This window comes from Salvelinus fontinalis, chromosome 1 (genome assembly GCF_029448725.1).
Source record: "Salvelinus fontinalis isolate EN_2023a chromosome 1, ASM2944872v1, whole genome shotgun sequence".
Lineage (NCBI taxonomy): Eukaryota > Metazoa > Chordata > Actinopteri > Salmoniformes > Salmonidae > Salvelinus > Salvelinus fontinalis.
The window spans coordinates 8,084,789-8,108,113 of record NC_074665.1 but is presented as its reverse complement, the minus strand read 5'-3'; the positions used below and the strand labels follow the sequence as shown (position 1 = coordinate 8,108,113).

General features: G+C 38.2%; 2 protein-coding genes across 3 annotated transcripts in view; both read left to right on the top strand.

Annotated features, from left to right (window-relative positions):
- The window catches only part of LOC129812575 (uncharacterized protein C6orf118-like), a 102,410-nt gene extending 93,787 nt beyond the window's left edge, over positions 1–8,623 (top strand). For both annotated transcript variants that reach the window (XM_055864372.1, XM_055864285.1), the window contains 2 exons: positions 5,900–5,961; positions 7,794–8,623. In XM_055864372.1, coding sequence (XP_055720347.1) covers positions 5,900–5,961; positions 7,794–7,866 — 135 coding nt within the window. In that variant the 3' untranslated portion in view covers positions 7,867–8,623. The remainder of the gene's footprint in view (positions 1–5,899; positions 5,962–7,793) is intronic.
- Positions 8,624–12,015: 3,392 nt separating this feature from the next.
- pla2g12b (phospholipase A2, group XIIB) lies at positions 12,016–22,253 on the top strand. The gene is made up of 4 exons (XM_055864165.1): positions 12,016–12,846; positions 14,280–14,356; positions 19,803–19,968; positions 21,996–22,253. The coding sequence occupies exons 1-4, from the start codon at positions 12,138–12,140 to the stop codon at positions 22,112–22,114; spliced, it is 1,071 nt and encodes a 356-aa protein (XP_055720140.1). The 5' UTR covers positions 12,016–12,137; the 3' UTR covers positions 22,115–22,253.
- The last annotated feature ends 1,072 nt before the right edge of the window (positions 22,254–23,325 follow it).

Genomic DNA, 23,325 nt, shown 5'->3' with positions numbered 1-23,325 from the left:
ACTACACTACAATACACTACACTACAATAAACTACACTACAATAAACTACAATACACTACACTACACTACAATACACTACACTACAATAAACTACACTACACTACAATACACTACACTACACTACAATAAACTACACTACAATAAACTACACTACACTACACTACACTACAATACACTACAATAAACTACACTACAATAAACTAAAATACACTACACTACACTACAATACACTACACTACAATAAACTACACTACACTACACTACAATACACTACACTACACTACAATAAACTACACTACAATAAACTACTCTACACTACACTACACTACACTACACTACACTACAATAAACTACACTACAATAAACTACACTACAATAAACTACACTACAATAAACTACAATACACTACACTACACTACACTACACTACAATAAACTACACTACACTACACTACAATACACTACACTACACTACAATAAACTACACTAAACTACAATACACTACACTACACTACAATACACTACACTACACTACACTACAATACACTACACTACAATAAACTACACTACAATAAACTACACTACAATAAACTACACTACAATAAACTACAATACACTACACTACACTACAATACACTACACTACAATAAACTACACTACACTACACTACAATACACTACACTACACTACAATAAACTACACTACAATAAACTACACTACACTACACTACAATACACTACAATAAACTACACTACAATAAACTACAATACACTACACTACACTACAATACACTACACTACAATAAACTACACTACACTACACTACAATACACTACACTACACTACAATAAACTACACTACAATAAACTACTCTACACTACACTACACTACAATACACTACACTACACTACAATACACTACACTACACTACAATAAACTACACTACAATAAACTACACTACAATAAACTACACTACAATAAACTACACTACAATAAACTACAATACACTACACTACACTACAATACACTACACTACAATAAACTACACTACACTACACTACAATACACTACACTACACTACAATAAACTACACTACAATAAACTACACTACACTACACTACACTACAATACACTACACTACACTACAATAAACTACACTACAATAAACTACACTACACTACACTACACTACAATACACTACAATAAACTACACTACAATAAACTAAAATACACTACACTACACTACAATACACTACACTACAATAAACTACACTACACTACACTACAATACACTACACTACACTACAATAAACTACACTACAATAAACTACTCTACACTACACTACACTACACTACACTACACTACAATAAACTACACTACAATAAACTACACTACAATAAACTACACTACAATAAACTACAATACACTACACTACACTACACTACACTACAATAAACTACACTACACTACACTACAATACACTACACTACACTACAATAAACTACACTAAACTACAATACACTACACTACACTACAATACACTACACTACACTACACTACAATACACTACACTACAATAAACTACACTACAATAAACTACACTACAATAAACTACACTACAATAAACTACAATACACTACACTACACTACAATACACTACACTACAATAAACTACACTACACTACACTACAATACACTACACTACACTACAATAAACTACACTACAATAAACTACACTACACTACACTACAATACACTACAATAAACTACACTACAATAAACTACAATACACTACACTACACTACAATACACTACACTACAATAAACTACACTACACTACACTACAATACACTACACTACAATAAACTACACTACAATAAACTACTCTACACTACACTACACTACAATACACTACACTACACTACACTACACTACACTACACTACAATAAACTACACTACAATAAACTACACTACAATAAACTACACTACAATAAACTACAATACACTACACTACACTACAATACACTACACTACAATAAACTACACTACACTACACTACAATACACTACACTACACTACAATAAACTACACTACAATAAACTACACTACACTACACTACACTACAATACACTACACTACACTACAATAAACTACACTACAATAAACTACACTACACTACAATACACTACACTACACTACAATAAACTACACTACACTACACTACACTACAATACACTACACTACAATAAACTACACTACACTACACTACACTACAATACACTACACTACAATAAACTACACTACAATACACTACACTACACTACACTACACTACAATACACTACACTACACTACACTACAATACACTACACTACAATAAACTACACTACACTACACTACAATACACTACACTACAATAAACTACACTACAATACACTACACTACACTACACTACACTACAATAAACTACACTACACTACACTACACTACAATAAACTACACTACACTACACTACACTACAATAAACTACAATAAACTACACTACAATAAACTACAATAAACTACACTACACTACAATGAACTACAATAAACTACACTACAATACACTACACTACAATAAACTACAATACACTACAATAAACTACACTACACTACACTACAATAAACTACACTACACTACACTACAATAAACTACACTACACTACACTACACTACAATAAACTACACTACACTACACTACACTACAATACACTACACTACAATAAACTACACTACACTACACTACAATAAACTACACTACACTACACTACACTACACTACACTACAATAAACTACAATACACTACACTACACTACACTACAATACACTACACTACAATAAACTACACTACACTACACTACACTACAATAAACTACACTACACTACAATAAACTACACTACACTACAATAAACTACACTACACTACACTACACTACAATACATTACACTACAATAAACTACAATACACTACAATAAACTACAATACACTACAATAAACTACAATACACTACACTACACTACAATAAACTACACTACACTACAATAAACTACACTACACTACAATACACTACACTACACTACAATAAACTACACTACACTGCAATGCACTACACTACACTACACTAAACTACACTACAATACACTACACTACACTACAATGCACTACACTAAACTACACTACAATACACTACACTACAATAAACTACACTACACTACACTACACTACACTACAATACACTACACTGCAATACACTACAATAAACTACACTACACTACACTAAACTACACTACAATACACTACACTACACTACACTAAACTACACTACAATAAACTACACTACAATACACTACACTACACTAAACTACACTACAATAAACTACACTACACTACAATACACTACACTACACTAAACTACACTACAATACACTACACTGCAATACACTACAATACACTACACTACAATACACTACACTACACTACACTACACTACAATAAACTACAATACACTACACTACACTACACTACAATAAACTACAATACAATACACTACACTGCAATACACTACAATACACTACACTACAATACACTACACTACACTACACTACACTACAATAAACTACAATACACTACACTACACTACACTACAATAAACTACACTACACTACACTAAACTACACTACAATAAACTACACTACAATACACTACACTACACTAAACTACACTACAATAAACTACACTACACTACAATACACTACACTACACTAAACTACACTACAATACACTACAATACACTACAATACACTACACTACACTAAACTACACTACAATAAACTACACTACACTACAATACACTACAATACACTACACTACACTACACTACAATACACTACAATACACTACACTACAATAAACTACACTACAATAAACTACACTACAATAAACTACACTACAATAAACTACAATACACTACACTACACTACAATACACTACACTACAATAAACTACACTACACTACACTACAATACACTACACTACACTACAATAAACTACACTACAATAAACTACACTACAATAAACTACAATACACTACACTACACTACAATACACTACAATACACTACAATATACTACACTACAATAAACTACACTACAATAAACTACAATACAATAAACTACAATACAAAACTACAATACAATAAACTACACTACACTACACTACAATACACTACACTACACTACAATAAACTACACTACAATACACTACACTACACTACACTACAATAAACTACACTACACTACACTACAATAAACTACACTACACTACACTACAATAAACTACACTACACTACACTACAATAAACTATAATAAACTACACTACAATACACTACACTACAATAAACTACAATACAGTACAATAAACTACACTACACTACACTACACTACAATAAACTACACTACACTACACTACAATAAACTACACTACACTACACTACACTACACTACACTACAATAAACTACACTACACTACACTACACTACAATAAACTACACTACACTACACTACACTACACTACAATAAACTACACTACACTACACTACACTACACTACAATAAACTACACTACACTACACTACACTACAATACACTACACTACAATAAACTACAATACACTACAATAAACTACAATACACTACAATAAACTACACTACACTACACTACAATAAACTACACTACACTACAATAAACTACACTACACTACACTACACTACACTACAATAAACTACACTACACTACAATACACTACACTGCAATAAACTACAATACACTACACTACACTACACTACAATAAACTACACTACACTAAACTACAATACACTACACTGCAATACACTGGCCACCCCTCATGCCTGGTTCCCCCCCTCAGGCCTGGTTCCACCCCCTCAGGCCTGGTTCCACCCCCTCAAGCCTGGTTCCACCCCCTCAAGCCTGGTTCCACCCCTCAGGCCTGGTTACACCCCCTCAGGCCTGGTTACACCCCCTCAGGCCTGGTTACACCCCCTCAGGCCTGGTTACACCCCTCAGGCCTTGTTACACCCCCTCAGGCCTGGTTCCACCCCCTCAGGCCTGGTTCCACCCCCTCAGGCCTGGTTCCACCCCCCTCATTCCTGGTTCCACCCCTCAGGCCTGGTTCCACCCCCTCAGGCCTGGTTCCACCCCCTCAGGCGCTGGTTCCACCCCCTCAGGCCTGGTTCCACCCCCTCAGGCCTGGTTCCACCCCCTCAGGCCTGGTTACACCTCTCAGGCCTGGTTACACCCCTCAGGCCTGGTTACACCCCTCAGGCCTGGTTACACCCCCTCAGGCCTGGTTCCACCCCCTCAGGCCTGGTTCCACCCCCTCAGGCCTGGTTCCACCCCTCAAGCCTGGTTCCACCCCTCAGGCCTGGTTCCACCCCTCAGGCCTGGTTCCACCCCCTCAAGCCTGGTTCCACCCCCTCAGGCCTGGTTCCACCCCTCAGATCTGTTTCCCCCCCTCAGGCCTGGTTACCCCCCTCAAGCCTGGTTCCACCCCCTCAAGCCTGGTTCCACCCCCTCAGGCCTTGTTCCACCCCCTCAGGCCTGGTTCCACCCCTCAGATCTGGTTCCCCCCTCAGGCCTGGTTCTTCATTAGGTTTCTAGGGAGTTTTTCCTAGCCACTGTGCTTCTGCCTCTGCATTGCTTGCTCTTTGAGGTTTTAGGATGGGTTTCTGTAGAGCTCTTTGAGGTTTAAAGATGGGTTTCTGTAAATAAAATACATTTGATTTAAATTGTGTTGAATATACAATGCATTTTCTATACTCATTGGTCTCACTGTGTCTTGAAGGATCTGGAAAGCAACCTCAACCTGATCCTGAACAGAGTGAGAACAAGCGAGGATGTGAAAGCGTACGTATCTTCATTTTAAGACTGTAACCAATCTCACTATGTATCTAATGTGTAAATCTGTTGTATGGTTGACACTGTTTTGGGGGGTACAACACAATGTCTCAATTGGGACAGTTAAGATGGTGATAGATTGTTCCCCATCCTCCTCATCCTCATCATCATCATCATCCTCCTCATCCTCCTCATCATCATCATCCTCCTCATCATCATCCTCCTCATCCTCATCATCCTCATCCTCATCATCATCCTCCTCATCCTCATCATCCTCCTCATCCTCATCCTCCTCATCCTCCTCATTCTCATCATTCTCATCCTCCTCATCATCCTCCTCCTCATCCTCATCCTCCTCATCATCATCATCATCCTCCTCATCATCATCATTCTCATCATCCTCATCATCCTGCTCATCCTCCTCATCATCCTCATCATCATCATCCTCATCATCCTCCTCATCCTCATCATCCTCATCCTCCTCATCCTCCTCATTCTCATCATCCTCATCATCCTCATCATCCTCATCCTCCTCATCATCCTCCTCCTCATCATCATCCTCATCCTCATCATCCTCATCCTCCTCATTCTCATCATTCTCATCCTCATCATCCTCATCATCCTCATCCTCCTCATCCTCCTCATCATCATCCTCCTCATCCTCATCATCCTGCTCATCCTCCTCATCATCCTCCTCATCCTCATCATCCTCCTCATCATCATCCTCATCATCATCATCCTCATCATCATCATCCTCATCATCCTCCTCATCATCCTCATCATCATCCTCCTCATCCTCATTATCCCCCTCATCCTCTTCATCCTCATCATCCTCCTCCTCATCATCATTGATTCAGAAATGTTAATAATGTTATTGTGTTGGATTCAGCCTGTTGAAACTTAACATTAACCCCTAACCCCTAACCCTTAACCCCTTAACCCTTAACCCCTAACATTAACCCCTAACATTAACCCTTAACCCCTTAACATTAACCCTTAGCCCCTAACATTAAGGGTTAAGGGGTTGAGGGTTAAGGGTTATGGGTTAAGGGGTTAATGTTAGGGGTTAAGGGTTTAATGTTAGGCGTTAACCCCTAACATTAACCCTTAACCCCTGACCCTTAACATTAACCCTTAACCCCTGACCCTTAACCCTTAACATTAACCCCTAACCCTTAACATTAACCCCTAACCCCTTAACCTTTAACATTAACCCGTAACCCCTAACCCTTAACCCAGAACCCCTTAACCCCTAACCCAGAACCCCTAAACCTTAACCCCTAACCCAGAACCCCTAAACCTTAACCCCTAACCTCTAAACCTTAACCCCTAATCCCTAACCCCTTAACGTTTAACCCTTAACCCCTTAACCCCTAACATTAACCCCTAAACCCAGAATCCCTAACCCCTTAACCCCTATCCCTTAACACATAACCCCTAACCCAGAACCCTTAACCCCTGACCCCTAAACCTTAACCCATAACTCAGAACCCCTAAACCTTAACCCCTAACCCAGAACCACTAACCCAGAACCATACTGTTAGATCTGCCCTGAATATACAGTACACATACCTATTGCTGGCATGGTCCAGGTCTTGTAGCCACAACGTGTCTCATAGTAGGAGTGCAGATCTAGGATCTGCCCATACAATATTTTTTCCATGATGATCTGAAAGTCGAAGCTGATGCTAGATCAGCACTCCTAATCGATAACGTGTTGTGGATACTGGTCTCCCTGGTCTCTCTTGGCAAATTATATGACTAAATAAAGGTTGACCTAAATTATTAGCAGAGGAATTATTTCTCTCACCGTTGGCTCTGTGATCTGGTTCTATTCACAGGGAGGTGCGGGACAAAATATGGACCGCCCTGCGACACGAGGACGACAGAACGCAACCGCTAGTAAATGAGTAGCGTTTGGAACAGTACCTCCTTTTGTCCACTAGGGGGTACTCTAACAAGCTGATCTGAAGACCATAACTAGATATATAATGGAAGACCGGATATTTACTCATTCGCCAAGCTTCACATCACTTGTAATAATTGTTATTCGAGCTGACATTAAAATATCTCTGATTGGTAACAGAAGTACGATGGCATTAGTTACAACAGCAACAACCACACATTCAAATGTAGTCCATACAATGGAGTCAATGGTACTGTAATGACATCATTTAAGTATCTTATTTGACTTATCAGACTGTGTTAATAGTGTTTTAACAATAAAGATATAATTGAGGCTTTTGTTAAATGTAGTGATGATTATAGTAAATATGGCTTTGATGTCATACAACCGCTGGTCCAAATAAATAGTGCCAGGATTTGATTGTTTATCCTTTTACTATATAAATGTGGGTCCACTCCCTTGGCTCCCACCATAGTCTGTCCTTTCAGTATAGACCTGTCCACGTCATCACACCTATCATCACCTGCAGCCTACTGCTGTACACAACACACAAACAGATCCATCTTCTCCACATAGGCAGTATTTTGACATACTGTTCTGTTGCCAAAGGTCTACTATCTGATATTCTGTCACAAAAGATTGTAGATTCTAGACCAGGGCACTCCGGCACCTGTCCCTGGAGAGCTACCGTCCTGTAGAGAAACCCTCCTGTAGGTTTTAACTCCATGTCATTTCAACAAAATAATAAAATGTGATGACGATGAATCAATGTGGAAAACTTTTGTCTTTTTTTCACCCAACTTTTGACCTAAATCCAATGACTTGGTGAGATTGTTTGTTGAATTCACGTTAGATGACAAACTCAACCAAATGTTTTATCAAAACTAGACGTTGAACAGAAGTCTGTGCCCAGTGGGCTTTATCTAGACCAAATTAGGTGCTTGTTGGCAGTGATACTAACGACTAAACTGCGACTCAGAGTAACTGATTGTATCAGTATCTCCATATTCCACAATGAGGTCTGTACTTCAAACAAGGGTAATAGATATAGTGCATTACTTTTCATCAGGGCGCATAGGGCTCTGGTCAAAATTAGTGCACTATATAGGGAATAGGGTGCCCTTTGTGACGTAGGAGAGTAGCGATAATGGGGTACTGTTTCAAGCAGGAACATGAGCATAACTCTCAATAAACACCAGATGGCAGTAGAGAGACGTGATCTATCACAATGTTGGAATGGGTTTATTATTGGATTTTATAAAGATGTCGACAAACTCATTTCCCCTTGGGGGTTAATAAAGTATCATGTCGTTTCAGTCATTTGGTTGTTTGAGATATTTTGTTACATGTTATCAGGGAGGAAGGACTTTGGGCACTGGACTGCCGGGCTCGTAGACTGTGATTTCTACTAGCCCGGGTAAAATTCGCCCCAAAAATCTGTGCCTTGCGATGTTTGAAAAGCGCTATCTTATTTTCCATCCCTGCATATAATATTAATTTCCAATATGAATACAAATAATTGATTGAAATAGTACATATGGAATAAAATACAACTTTACGGAATACCTGAAACCAATAAAATATAGAAATACAATCTAGTCATTCTACCTCTATGTCTCAAATATAGAAATGTAATCTGTTCATTCTACATCTATGTCTGAAATATAGAAATGTAATCTAGTCATTCCACATCTCTGTCTGAAATATAAAAATGTAATCTAGTCATTCTACCTCTATGTCTGAAATATAGAAATACAAACTAGTCATTCTACCTCTGTCTCAAAGACGTTATATATGATTGGCTAATCAGAGACATGATGTGATTTTGTCACTTATAAAGCTACACATTGGAGTCAATGTGATCTTAATTAGTTCACACTGATTAAATGTAAGAGATGAGATTACTTAAAACAAGCATGAAGTCAACAGGAGATAACGGGATCAACAAATAAAGGTGATATGCACATCCTAAACTTTCTGGGCAAAAAAATATACCGTAGCTAAATAATGTAAAGACTTGGAATAACCATGGTAACCAATCACCAAGGCTTCTCCTCAGTCCTGCTGGACAGTCCACTATACCTCAGCACACACACATCATTACACTGTGTGCAACCATGTTTCCAATACTCAGTCTATATTAAATACGAGTGAAATGGCGGTGGAAACGACTTCATGCGCAAATATTGATAAAATAACCTTTATATCCGGGTAAACTTGGGAGTCACGCGATGATATGGTGTGTTCAGTTAGGCTATAGATGAAATAAGTTATGATGAACTTCCCAGGGTGGTGAAAGTTCAAGGGGGTGCAACTTTCCAATAGAGATTGAGGGTCTTATTCTGGTGACATGATGATCGATGCTTTACAAAAATATCCATTATCCATAATAACGTCATTATGCAGTGGACTAGCCTACCTACACTGTATCTGTAAACTGTTGGCTAGAGCGCACATGCAGAGACCAGAGGAGGCACATGTGTTATTTAACGCAACAGTTTGTGACAAAAACTATCGGTAGAGTTAAAAATGTGATGGAAACACATTGAACAATCGATTTTTATTCGGTACATGAAAATTTAAGCTGAAAAAGTACATTTTGTGTGCGCTATGTCATCACACACTGATACTTATCCGCAACAAATCAGTTTGATGGAAACACCACTGGTGGGAAAATTCGAATTCTTTAATCGGAAATGTAGAATATTTGCATGAAAATCTGTCACCAATTGGATGGAAACCAACCTTTTGTTGCCATGGAGATGGAGACATGAATCCAAGTTATCAATTATTATTTTGAAGACAAACTGGATATTTCAATTACATATTTTTTTATTTAACATAGTCCGTTAAGAACAGTTAAGAACAAATTCTTATTTACAATGACGGCCAAATCCGGACGAAGCTGGGCCATTGTGCACTGCTCTATGGGACTCCCAATCACGACCGGTCACGGCCGGTTACAGCCTGGAATTGAACCAAGGTCTGTAACGACGCCTCTAGCACTGAGATGCAGTGCCTTAGACCGCTGCGCCACTCGGAAGCCCCCAATATTGAATTGTGTTTGGTTGTCAACACAACCACATAACTACATTTGAATTAGATGCATCTTCTGCTTGGACAAAATCAAATCAAACTTTAAATGCACTTGAAATAAAATTTGATTGGATTTGGTCCTATTCTTTAGCTTTGACTCTTGGTTGAGACAGAGACGTGAATCCAACATATCAATTATTCATTTGTAGACAAACTGGAATTATTAAAGCCAGTCAGTGGCACAAAATATACATCTCCTTCAAATACTGACATTATGTTGCGTTGACAACCAAACACAATTCAATATCACTTTCGCAAGACAGTAAATAGACTATTAACTTGTTAACAAATTATATGTTGGATTTATGTCTCCAACTAAACCAAAAAATACAAGTTTCAAGAATAGGGTGAAGCAAGTGGCTCAGATTAAACTATCCAATTCTTAGATATCCTTGATATTTGGTTGCATTGTAAACCAAACACAATTCAATATTACTTTTGTAAAACAGAAAATAGACACAAGTTAAGGCTACCTTACCAACGAATGTGACATTATTTGTTCAACCTTAAAAATGAGTATCATCTCTGACCACATTTTGAGGTTAGTCTGTTGTCACTATAAAAGTTGTTTTATGTAGAAAGAGTAGAAAGAGTTCATGTTCAAGATGGTGTGGAAAGGTCGCAGTTCTGTGTAAATCTTCACAATTTCTATCATTTAATCTGTACAGAATCTCCAACAGCATTGATCACTTGCACAATGTACTTTTTAATGTAATCTCAACTGTAATCCAGGTCATGTGGTTCTGCTATTAGATGAAGCCCAGTGATTACACATTAAGTTGTTGTATAAATACAAAATACCTGACATTGTTTTTCCATTGTTATTTGGTTGTGCATTTAGATGGTTGAAAACATAGTCATAAAACATTAGGATTTCAACAAACTTCTGGCTGTCTTTTTGAGTGGGTGAAAAAAGGTTTAAATCTCATGGATCAACGTCTTAATTAAATATTACCCAATTTTCCACGTTTAAATGACGTTGTGTGCCCAGTGGGAAAGTATTATTGACCTTTGAACCCAGCATCGATTGTTTGTGCCTTGCTGTCTCCCTGACCTAATCAGTGGCCAAAGTCCTCTCTGCCTCTCACACAGACACAGTCAGTACTCTCAGAGTCTGTTTAAATGTGGACGTCTTCTTCTCAGACTAACCTGTGCAGTGACTTTCTCTGTCTACCAGGTCACCATGCTTCCCCGTACCCTATCCTTCCTCCTGCTCTTCATCTGCCTCTCCTCTGGGATGTCTGCTTCTCTAGTCAGGAGGACAACCCGTGAAGAAGACGGCCCTCCTGCTGTTCCGACCACGTTCAGGGTTGACACCTCTGCTGTTGTAGGTGTTCCGTCGGAGGTTGATACCGTGCCGGCAGGTGGCCCGGTCGTCGATGATATTCCTTCAGCTGAGGCTGTAGCAGAAGCCCTGGTGACACATGAGCCTGTTGCAGATGTCGCTGTAGCTGACGAGGTTGTAGCCGAGGAGCCGGTTGAGGACATCCCAGTTGCTGAACGAGATGCCCCGTTAGACGCCCTTATCATGAGAAAAGAAGAAAAAGCAGCCCTGATAACAGAAGCAACGATTAAAGAGTTGTCTGCCCAGGTGGAGAAGGAAGACCTCGCTGAAGAGACAGAGATTCAAGACGCCATCTTGAAAGAGTTGGCTGACCAGGATACCCTTGGGAAGGCAGTGGAGGAGCCCATTGAAGAGGCAGCAGAGGCAGATGCTCCAGTGGAGGATCCAGACAGCTCTGTGATACCTGTCTTCGAAGCCCAGGAAGAGGACTCTGGATGGGGTTTGGCTTCCGTCAGAGAGAGCCTCCAGGCAGCCAACGGATACTTTGACTCTCTCGTGGAACTGATGGGGGGACGCAATGGAGTGTGTCAGTACAAGTGTAAATACGGTAAGAATTGAGACCGGGGTTGTGTGTGTGTCTATCAGTGACTACAGGAACATCTCAGTATGCCACCATGCTGTTGCCATGTCTAGCCTGGCTATATACACCTAGGACGTGATTCAATCCGTATCGCAGAAGTTCAGCACTATGGCACAATTTAAATTTAAAGGTAATTTCAGATTGAGCCGACATATGCAGCCGTTTATCGTGTGAATCTCCGCAAATGCGATAACATTGCCTTTAAAACGTCAATTGCGCTATAGTGCTGAACTTCCGCGATGCATTCAAGCCCTGAATGTAACTAAAACCTAGATGCTGAATGTAACTAAAACCTAGATGCTGAATGTAACTAAAACATAGATGCTGAATGTAACTAAAACCTAGATGCTGAATGTAACTAAAACCTAGAAGCTGAATGTAACTAAAACCTAGAAGCTGAATGTAACTAAAACCTAGATGCTGAATGTAACTAAAACCTAGAAGCTGAATGTAACTAAAACATAGAAGCTAAATGTAACTAAAACCTAGAAGCTGAATGTAACTAAAACCTAGATGCTGAATGTAACTAAAACCTAGATGCTGAATGTAACTAAAACCTAGATGCTGAATGTAACTAAAACCTAGATGCTGAATGTAACTAAAACCTAGATGCTGAATGTAACTAAAACCTAGATGCTGAATGTAACTAAAACCTAGATGCTGAATGTAACTAAAACCTAGAAGCTGAATGTAACTAAAACCTAGATGCTGAATGTAACTAAAACCTAGATGCTGACTGCTATCCTTGATCCAGTATAGAGTTAAACTTGATTTCCTAAATAACAGATCACATTGTACCCATTCAGGCTATTACAAATAAAGACCACCGGTTAGGCTTCTCTCTGTCTCTCTCTCCCCTCTGTGTTCATCTGTTTATCATATGGTCAATAGTAATTGATTGAACTGTTTGGCTGTTTACCAACATGAGGCCCATTCGTCAATAGACGTATATTCTTATAATTATCTATCTGTGATATTGATGAGAGAGGTATAGCTGAGGTCAGTGTTAACATGTTTACATGACATTAATAATAGATCACTTCAGTGAGTCTCAGTGATATAGATTGACCAGATGACAGAGGTATAGTTCACATCAGACCATAGTTAGTACAGCATGACCTACAGGTTCAATTACAATATCCACACTAGCCCAATACATTTCTCCATATCCTAAAGTTAAGGCTATTATGGATATCAGTAGAGTAGTACCATATACTAGTATGGACAACGGAATGGGGATAACTGATAGAACTGTAAAATATATATTTTGCTGAAGTACTTTTACATCAATAAATGTCACCATAGAGTGCTGAACGTTAAATATGTGATTATTGATAACTTAATGTTTTGATCATCTGCACAAGGGTTTGGATTAAAAGTGGTTTATATTTCCTTATCAGGTAAAACACCTGTGCATCGCTATGGATACGTGACCCCAGAGCCCAACGGTTGCAGCTCCAACCTCCTAGGATTCCAGGTACCGGACGGTGTATGTTTCCTGTCACTAACTACAGGCTGTTTATTATACTGTACTAATATGTAAACTGTAGCCTGCTGTTTATTCATACAATACATATTAGACGTTCAGGGCTGTATATAGAACCCTCTGTGGAAAGGGTTCTACATGGAACCCAAAAGAGTTCTACATGGAACCCAAAAGGGTTCTACCTGGAGTCAAAAGGGTTCTATCTAGAGTCATAAGGGTTCTACGTGGAGCCATAAGGGTTCTACATGGAGTCATAAGGGTTCTATATGGAGTCATAAGGGTTCTACATGGAGTCATACGGGTTCTACATGGAGTCATAAGGGTTCTATATGGAGTCATAAGGGTTCTACATGGAGTCATAAGGGTTCTACATGGTGACAGCTGAAGCCTTTTAAATATGTAGAGTATACATCCCTATATAGTGTATAAATCTCTATATAGTGTATAAATCCCTATGTAGAGTATAAATCCCTATATAGTGTAGAAATCCCCATGTAGAGTTTATATCCCTATATAGTGTATAAATCCCTAAGTATAGTGTATAAATCCCCATGTATAGTATACATCCCTATATAGTGTATAAATCCATATATAGTGTATAAATCCATATATAGTGTATAAATCCCTATGTAGAGTATAAATCCCTTTATAGTGTATAAATCCCTAAGTATAGTGTATAAATCCCCATGTAGAGTATACATCCCTATATAGTGTATAAATCCCTATATAGTGTATAAATCCCTAAGTATAGTGTATAAATCCCCATGTAGAGTATAAATCCCTATATAGTGTATAAATCCATATACAGTGTATAAATCCCCATGTAGTGTATAAATCCCTATATAGTGTATAAATCCATATATAGTGTATAAATCCCCATGTAGAGTTTACATCCCTATATAGTGTATAAATCCCTAAGTATAGTGTATAAATCCTTATATATACATCCCGTCTGAGATCCCCAAAGATTGAAAAGCTGGCGTGGTCATCCCCTCTTCAAAGGGGGAGACACTCTAGACCCAAACAGTTATAGACCTGTATCCATCCTGCCCTGCCTTTCTAAAGTCTTTGAAAGGTAACAAACAGATCATCGTCCATTTCGAATCCCATCGTACCTTCTCCGCTATGCAATCTGGTTTCAGAGCTGGTCATGGGTACACCTCAGCCACGCTCAACGTCCTAAACGATATCATAACTGCCATCGATAAAAGACAATACTGTGCAGCCGTCTTCATCAACCGGGCCAAGGCTTTCGACTCTGTCAATCACGCATTCTTATCGTCAGACTCAACAGCCTTGGCTTCTCAAATGACTGCCTCGCCTGGTTCACCAACTACTTCTCAGATAGAGTTCAGTGTGTCAAATCGGAGGGCCTGTTGTCTGGGCCTCTGGCAGTCTCTATTGGTGTGCCACAGGGTTCAATCCTCGGGCCGACTCTCTTCTCTGTATACATCAATGATGTCGCTCTTGCTGCTGGTGATTCTCTGATCCACCTCTAAGCAGACGACACCATTCTGTATACTTCTGGCCCTTCTTTGGACACTGTGTTAACAGAGCTACAACATCATACAACTCTCCTTCCGTGGCCTCCAACTGCTTTTAAATGCCAGTAAAACTAAGAGCATGCTCTTCAACTGATCGCTGCCTGCACCCACCCGCCCGCCCGACTAGCATCACTACTCTGGACGGTTCTGACCTAGAACATGTGGACAACTACAAATACCTAGGTGTCTGGTTAGACTGTAAACTCTCCTTCCAGACTCACATTAAGCATCTCCAATCCAAAATTAAATCTAGAATCGGCTTCCTATTTCATAACAAAGCCTCCTTCACTCATGCTGCCAAACATACCCTCGTAGAACTGACTATACTACCGATCCTTGACTTCGGCGATGTCATTTTTCAGAATAGCCCCCAACACTATACTCAGAAAACTGGATGCAGTCTATCACAGTGCCATCCGTTTTGTCACCAAAGCCCCATATACTACCCACCATTGCGACCTGTACGCTCTCGTTGGCTGGCCCTCACTACATATCCGTCGCCAAACCCACTGGCTCCAGGTCATCTATAAGTCTTTGCTAGGTAAAGCCCCGCCTTATCTCAGCTCACTGGTCACCATAGCAACACCCACCCGTAGCACGCGCTCCAGCAGGTATATTTCACTGGTCATCCCCAAAGCCAACACTTACTTTGGCCGCCTTTCCTTCCAGTTCTCTGCTGCCAATGACTAGAACGAATTGGCAAAATCTCTGAGGCTGGAGTCAAATATCTCCCTCACTAACTTTAAGCATCAGCTGTCAGAGCAGCTTACCGATCACTGTACCTGTATACAGCCAATCTGTAAATAGCCCACCCAGCTACCTCATCCCCATATTATTACTTACCCTCTTGCATCCCAGTATCTCTACTTGCACATCATCATCTGCACATCTATCACTCCAGTATTAATGCCAAATTGTAATTATTTGCCTCTATGGCCTATTTATTGCCTACCTCCCTACTCTTCTACATTTGCTCACACTGTACATAGATTTTTCAATTTTTATTTTCTATTGTGTTATTGACTGTACGTTTGTTTATGTGTAACTCTGTGTTGTTGTTTTTGTCGCACTGCTTTGCTTTATCTTGGCCAGGTCGCAGTTGTAAATGAGAACTTGTTCTCAACTGGCCTACCTGGTTAAATAAAGGTGATATAAAATAAATAAATAAAAAATAAATATAGTGTATAAATCCCTATATAGTGTATAAATCCCTATATAGTGTATAAATCCCTATATAGAGTATAAATCCCTATATAGAGTATAAATCCCTATATAGTGTATAAATCCCTATATAGAGTATAAATCCCTATATAGAGTATAAATCCCTATATAGAGTATAAATCCCTATATAGTGTATAAATCCCTATATAGAGTATAAATCCCTATATAGTGTATAAATCCCTATATAGAGTTTACATCCCTATATAGAGTATAAATCCCTATATAGTGTATAAATCCCTATGTAGATTATAAATCCCTTGGTAGAGTATAAATCCCTATATAGTGTATAAATCCCTAGGTAGAGTATAAATCCCTTGGTAGAGTATAAATCCCTATATAGAGTATAAATCCCTTGGTAGAGTATAAATCCCTATAGAGTGTATCAATCCCTATATAGTGTATAAATCCCTATATAGAGTATAAATCCCTATAGAGTGTATCAATCCCTATATAGTGTATAAATCCCTATATAGAGTATAAATCCCTTGGTAGAGTATAAATCCCTATATAGTGTATAAATCCCTATATAGAGTATAAATCCCTATATAGAGTATAAATCCCTTGGTAGAGTATAAATCCCTATATAGTGTATAAATCCCTATATAGTGTATAAATCCCTATATAGAGTATAAATCCCTTGGTAGAGTATAAATCCCTATATAGTGTATAAATCCCTATATAGTGTATAAATCCCTATATAGAGTATAAATCCCTATATAGAGTATAAATCCCTTGGTAGAGTATAAATCCCTATATAGTGTATAAATCCCTATATAGTGTATAAATCCCTATATAGAGTATAAATCCCTTGGTAGAGTATAAATCCCTATATAGTGTATAAATCCCTATATAGTGTATAAATCCCTATATAGAGTATAAATCCCTATATAGAGTATAAATCCCTTGGTAGAGTATAAATCCCTATATAGTGTATAAATCCCTATATAGAGTATAAATCCCTTGGTAGAGTATAAATCCCTATATAGTGTATAAATCCCTATATAGAGTATAAATGCGTTGGTAGAGTATAAATCCATACATAGTGTATAAATCCCTATAGAGTGTATCAATCCCTATATAGTGTATAAATCCCTATGTAGTGTATAAATCCCTATAGAGTGTATCAATCCCTATAGAGTGTATCAATCCCTAACCTCCTCCATCTTACAGAGACTGGACTCTGTTTATCATGCATCCTTGCGCTTTATTACAAATGCCAAGTCACTCACCCACCATTGCACGTTGTACCAATTGGTAGGTTGGACGTCACTTTATATGCTCAGAAAGATACATTTGTATGTGTTCATCTAGAAAGCCCGTTTGGGTAAACTCCCTCTTTACCTCTGTAGTCTGGTCTCCGTCACCACCAGCAGTTACCATACCCGGTCTGCTAGGTGGTTGCTACTTAAAGTCCCCAGGACATTCACAGTATTAGGCCAGACTGCCTTCTCTTCTTGTGCACCAGACACATGGAATAATCTACAATCCATGCTTCATCTAGATATATTAGTGCCACTGAATTAATTTAAAATATTGAGGGGAGACTCTGTTACAGATGAGTGTAAATGCTTTTTTTTTAGGCTGGATCATGTTGTATTGTATTTTTGTATGTTTTAATTCTGTAATGTATTGATTGTTGCTGCCTTCTTGGCCAGGTCTCACTTGAAAAAGAGACTCTGGGTTTCAATAGGCTTTTCCTGGTTAAATAAAGGTTAAATAAAGTATATAATGTATAAATCCCTATATATAGAATGTATAAATCCCTATATATAGAATGTATAAATCCCTATATAGAATGTATAAATCCCTATATATAGAATTATAAATCCCTATATAGAATGTATAAATCTCTATATATAGAATGTATAAATCCCTATATAGAATGTATAAATCCCTATATAGAATGTATAAATCCCTATATATAGAATGTATAAATCCCTATATAGAATGCATAAATCCCTATATAGAATGCATAAATCCCTATATAGAATGTATAAATCCCTATATAGAATGTATAAATCCCTATATAGAATGTATAAATCCCTATATATAGAATGTACAAATCCCTATATATAGAATGTATAAATCCCTATATAGAATGTATAAATCTCTATATATAGAATGTATAAATCTCTATATATAGAATGTATAAATCCCTATATATAGAATGTATAAATCCCTATATATAGAATGTATAAATCCCTATATAGAATGTATAAATCCCTATATAGAATGTATAAATCCCTATATATAGAATGTATAAATCCCTATATATAGAATTATAAATCCCTATATAGAATGTATAAATCCCTATATAGAATGTATAAATCCCTATATAGAATGTACAAATCCCTATATATAGAATGTACAAATCCCTATATATAGAATGTTTAAATCCCTATATAGAATGTATAAATCTCTATATATAGAATGTATAAATCTCTATATATAGAATGTATAAATCCCTATATATAGAATGTATAAATCCCTATATATAGAATGTATAAATCCCTATATAGAATGTATAAATCCCTATATATAGAATGTATAAATCCCTATATATAGAATTATAAATCCCTATATAGAATGTATAAATCCCTATATAGAATGTATAAATCCCTATATAGAATGTATAAATCTCTATTTAAATCCTATGTATTATCCCAAAACAGTTTGACATTGGCATCCCAGCCATGACTCAGTGCTGTAACCAGCTGGACAGTTGTTACGACACCTGTGGCTCCAACAAGTACCGCTGTGACTCCAAGTACCGCTGGTGTCTCCACGCTATCTGCTCTGACCTGAAGAAAAGCTTGGGGTTCGTGTCAAAGGTCAAAGGTGAGTATATCCTGTCCTCCGCTCACTGACCTACGCACTCACTCACTCTCTTGAGCATGTTGGAAAAATCTGCCGTTCTGCCCTTGAGCAAGGCAGTTGACCCCCAACAACAATTGCTACCTGGGCACCGATGACGTGGACGTCGATTAAGGCAGCCCCCCCCCCCCCCACCTCTCTGATTCAGAGGGGTTGGGTTGAATTCATTCAGTTGTGCAACTGACTAGGTTTCCCCCTTCCTCTCCCTCAGTCAGTCAGTCAGTAGGGTTATTCCCCATGAAATATGTTACAGTACATGTAACTGATAAAAAAATATTTAAACTGTAATCCGTTGTTACCAGCAAGAATATTGTAATCAGATTACAGATACTTCTCAAAAACGAAATTATTACTTCTGGGATTACTTTAAATTTAGAAAGGATGTTGGCGAAAAATCCATTATCACACCTTCCTGTTTTCTTAATGAGATCCAATTCAGCATAAAAAAAAGGTGCAAGTTGAAGTTTGTTCCCCCCTAAATGCAGCCAGGTCACACATGATACAAGTCAGTATTAAACGTCCATCCATGTCTGTGGACGTCGGGAGATGAGGTGGAAACCGGCCACTAGAGGCAATAGTGAGCGCTGTTACCTTCAAGTAGGTTTGGGTAAGCATCTGCCTCTGGTGCCAAAGGTTGCATGTTCAAATCCAGCGACAGAAAGTTGTTTTTGAGATTTTTGTTTTAAGCCTATCTCAAACCTTAACCCTAACCCGTAACCCCTAACCACTAGCCTAGCTAACATTAGCCACTTAGCTAATGTTAGCAATAGCCACCTAGCTAATGTTAGCCACAACAAATTGGAATTCGTAACATTTCATACATTTAACAAATCCGTAACAATGTACGAATTGCAATTTGTAACATATTGTACGAATAGCAATTTGTAACATATCATATGAAATGTATGATGGACAGCCACAAATTAATACATACCATACAAAACGTAACATATCATACTAAATGGAGTGTCTCGGAGTTATATTTACTATGTTACGTCTACCCCTGAGTCCAGGTTGTTTCAACTCGAAGCAATGAGCCCAATCAGTCCATGATAACAAAATCATAAACAGAGTAAGCTAATAAATCCTTATATTTGGGGTTATGATCAGGTAAAACAGTTTGGCTAATCTATATTTCCAAGTCCTATTCTTGAAGATCAAGGGGTATAAAATATTAGAGTTCAAAGCAATGGAGAAAAACGATTAGGCAACAACAAATTCCATCCCCTCTAGACAACTTCCTGGACAAAGCATTTCACTCTATTAGTGAAGGTGTAAACTTGGCAGTAGAAAAATTAAACAGAATATTTGACCTCTCAGCTTCCCTATCAAATAAAAAAATGTCAGACAACCTAAGAAAATGAACAACAAGGACAAATGGTTTGATGAAGAATGCAAAAACCTAAGAAAGGAATTGAGAAACCTATCCAACAAAAAACATAGAGACCCAGAAAACCTGAGCCTACGCCTTCACTATGGTGAATCACTAAAACAATACAGAAATACACTACGGGAGGGGACAGCACGTCAGAAATCAGCTCAATGTAATGGAAGAATCCATAGACTCTAACCACTTCTGGGAACATTGGAAAACACTAAACAAACTACAACATGAAGAGTTATCTATCCAAAATGGAGATTTTCCAATCTTTTTGGCCCTAGAACAAACAGCAAAAACCTGAACATGATCAAATACAAATCTCTCTCATCATAGCCCCTCTCGCTTGCTCTCAATTCAATTCAAGAGGCTTTATTGGCATGGGAAATGTACGTTAACATGGCCAAAGCAAGTGAAGTAGATAAACAAAAGTGAAATATACAATAAAAATGAACAGTAAACATTACACGCACACAAGTTCCAAAAGAATAAAGACATTTCAAATGTCATATTATGTCTATATGCAGTGTTGTAACAATGTGCAAATAGTTAAAGTACAAAAGGGAGAATAATCTCTCTCAACCCTAACCTTCTGTATCTCTCCCCCGCCCAGCCTGTGAGTCTGTAGCAGATGCTCTGTACAACACAGTGTGGACGCTGGGCTGCAGATCCTTCATGAACAGCCAGAGGGAAGCATGTTACTGTGAGGGTGAGGAAAGGGACGAGCTGTAGAGAAGCCCAGCTGGGACACAACACAACACTACTCAACACGAGAGAAAACTGGGAGGAGAGGGACGAGCTATAGAGGACATACAGGACAATATCCTCTTGCAAGGATCATCAATGGAAAGGGTGCTTGGAACTCGACGTGGATTCATACAGTGGGACTTCACTCCGCACAAATGAGAATGTTACTTTATTATTAACATAGAAAATATAATAATTTTCTGTGACAACATGAAAACAGACAGAGGCTTTACGCTTGATGAGGAAATCCCTAACAAGACTTTATGACTTTATGACCTATGAGTTAATAATGGTTATTATGTAGAATAAAATACTAACATTACGTCGTGTCACACTGTCTTTATCTAACTTCTACCTATTTCTGAAACTGACAGCGGATAAATACTCAGATATTTATATTTCAAATATATTTTCAGGGTAAAGACTATGACTCCATTAACATATTATCGTGTTATTATTTTATTAACATACCTCAAACCACCCAAAAAATCCTGATACAGAGAAGACCTTTCAGTCAGTATCAAATCCCACATAAGAATACAAATGTACCTGCTAACGGGGCGATTTGATGTGCACATTGTATGAAAACAAGCCGGCGTCCCAAACGGCAACCTATTCCCTACAAAGCGCACACTACTTTTGACCACGGCCCATGAGGCTCTGGTCGAAAGAAGTGCACTTTGTAGGGAATAGGGTGTCATTTGGGATGTACAACCCCCAAAATAACCTGGTCTAACACAACACAACATCAGTTAGTTGGACCTGTGCTGTTACTGACAGGCTACTTCTACAGCGCAGAAATACGTGTGTTATGTTATTATGTGTGTTATTATGTGTGTTGTGATGTGTGTTGTGATGCGTGTTGTGATGCGTGTTGTGATGTGTGTTGTGATGCGTGTTATTATGTGTGTTGTGATGTATGTTGTGATGTGTGTTGTGATGCGTGTTGTGATGCGTGTTGTGATGCGTGTTGTGATGTATGTTATTATGTGTGTTGTGATGCGTGTTGTGATGTATGTTATTATGTGTGTTGTGATGTGTGTTGTGATGTATGTTATTATGTGTGTTGTGATGCGTGTTGTGATGCGTGTTATTATGTGTGTTGTGATGCGTGTTATTATGTGTGTTGTGATGCGTGTTATTATGTGTGTTGTGATGTATGTTGTGATGTGTGTTGTGATGCGTGTTGTGATGTG

Excerpts from the sequence above, each read along its gene's own strand:
- pla2g12b (XM_055864165.1), top strand. The coding sequence starts at position 12,138 with ATGCTTCCCCGTACCCTATCCTTCCTCCTGCTCTTCATCTGCCTCTCC. Across the intron at positions 12,847-14,279 it reads TCAGTACAAGTGTAAATACG|GTAAAACACCTGTGCATCGC; the intron begins GTAAGAATTGAG and ends TTTCCTTATCAG. Across the intron at positions 19,969-21,995 it reads GTTCGTGTCAAAGGTCAAAG|CCTGTGAGTCTGTAGCAGAT; the intron begins GTGAGTATATCC and ends TCCCCCGCCCAG.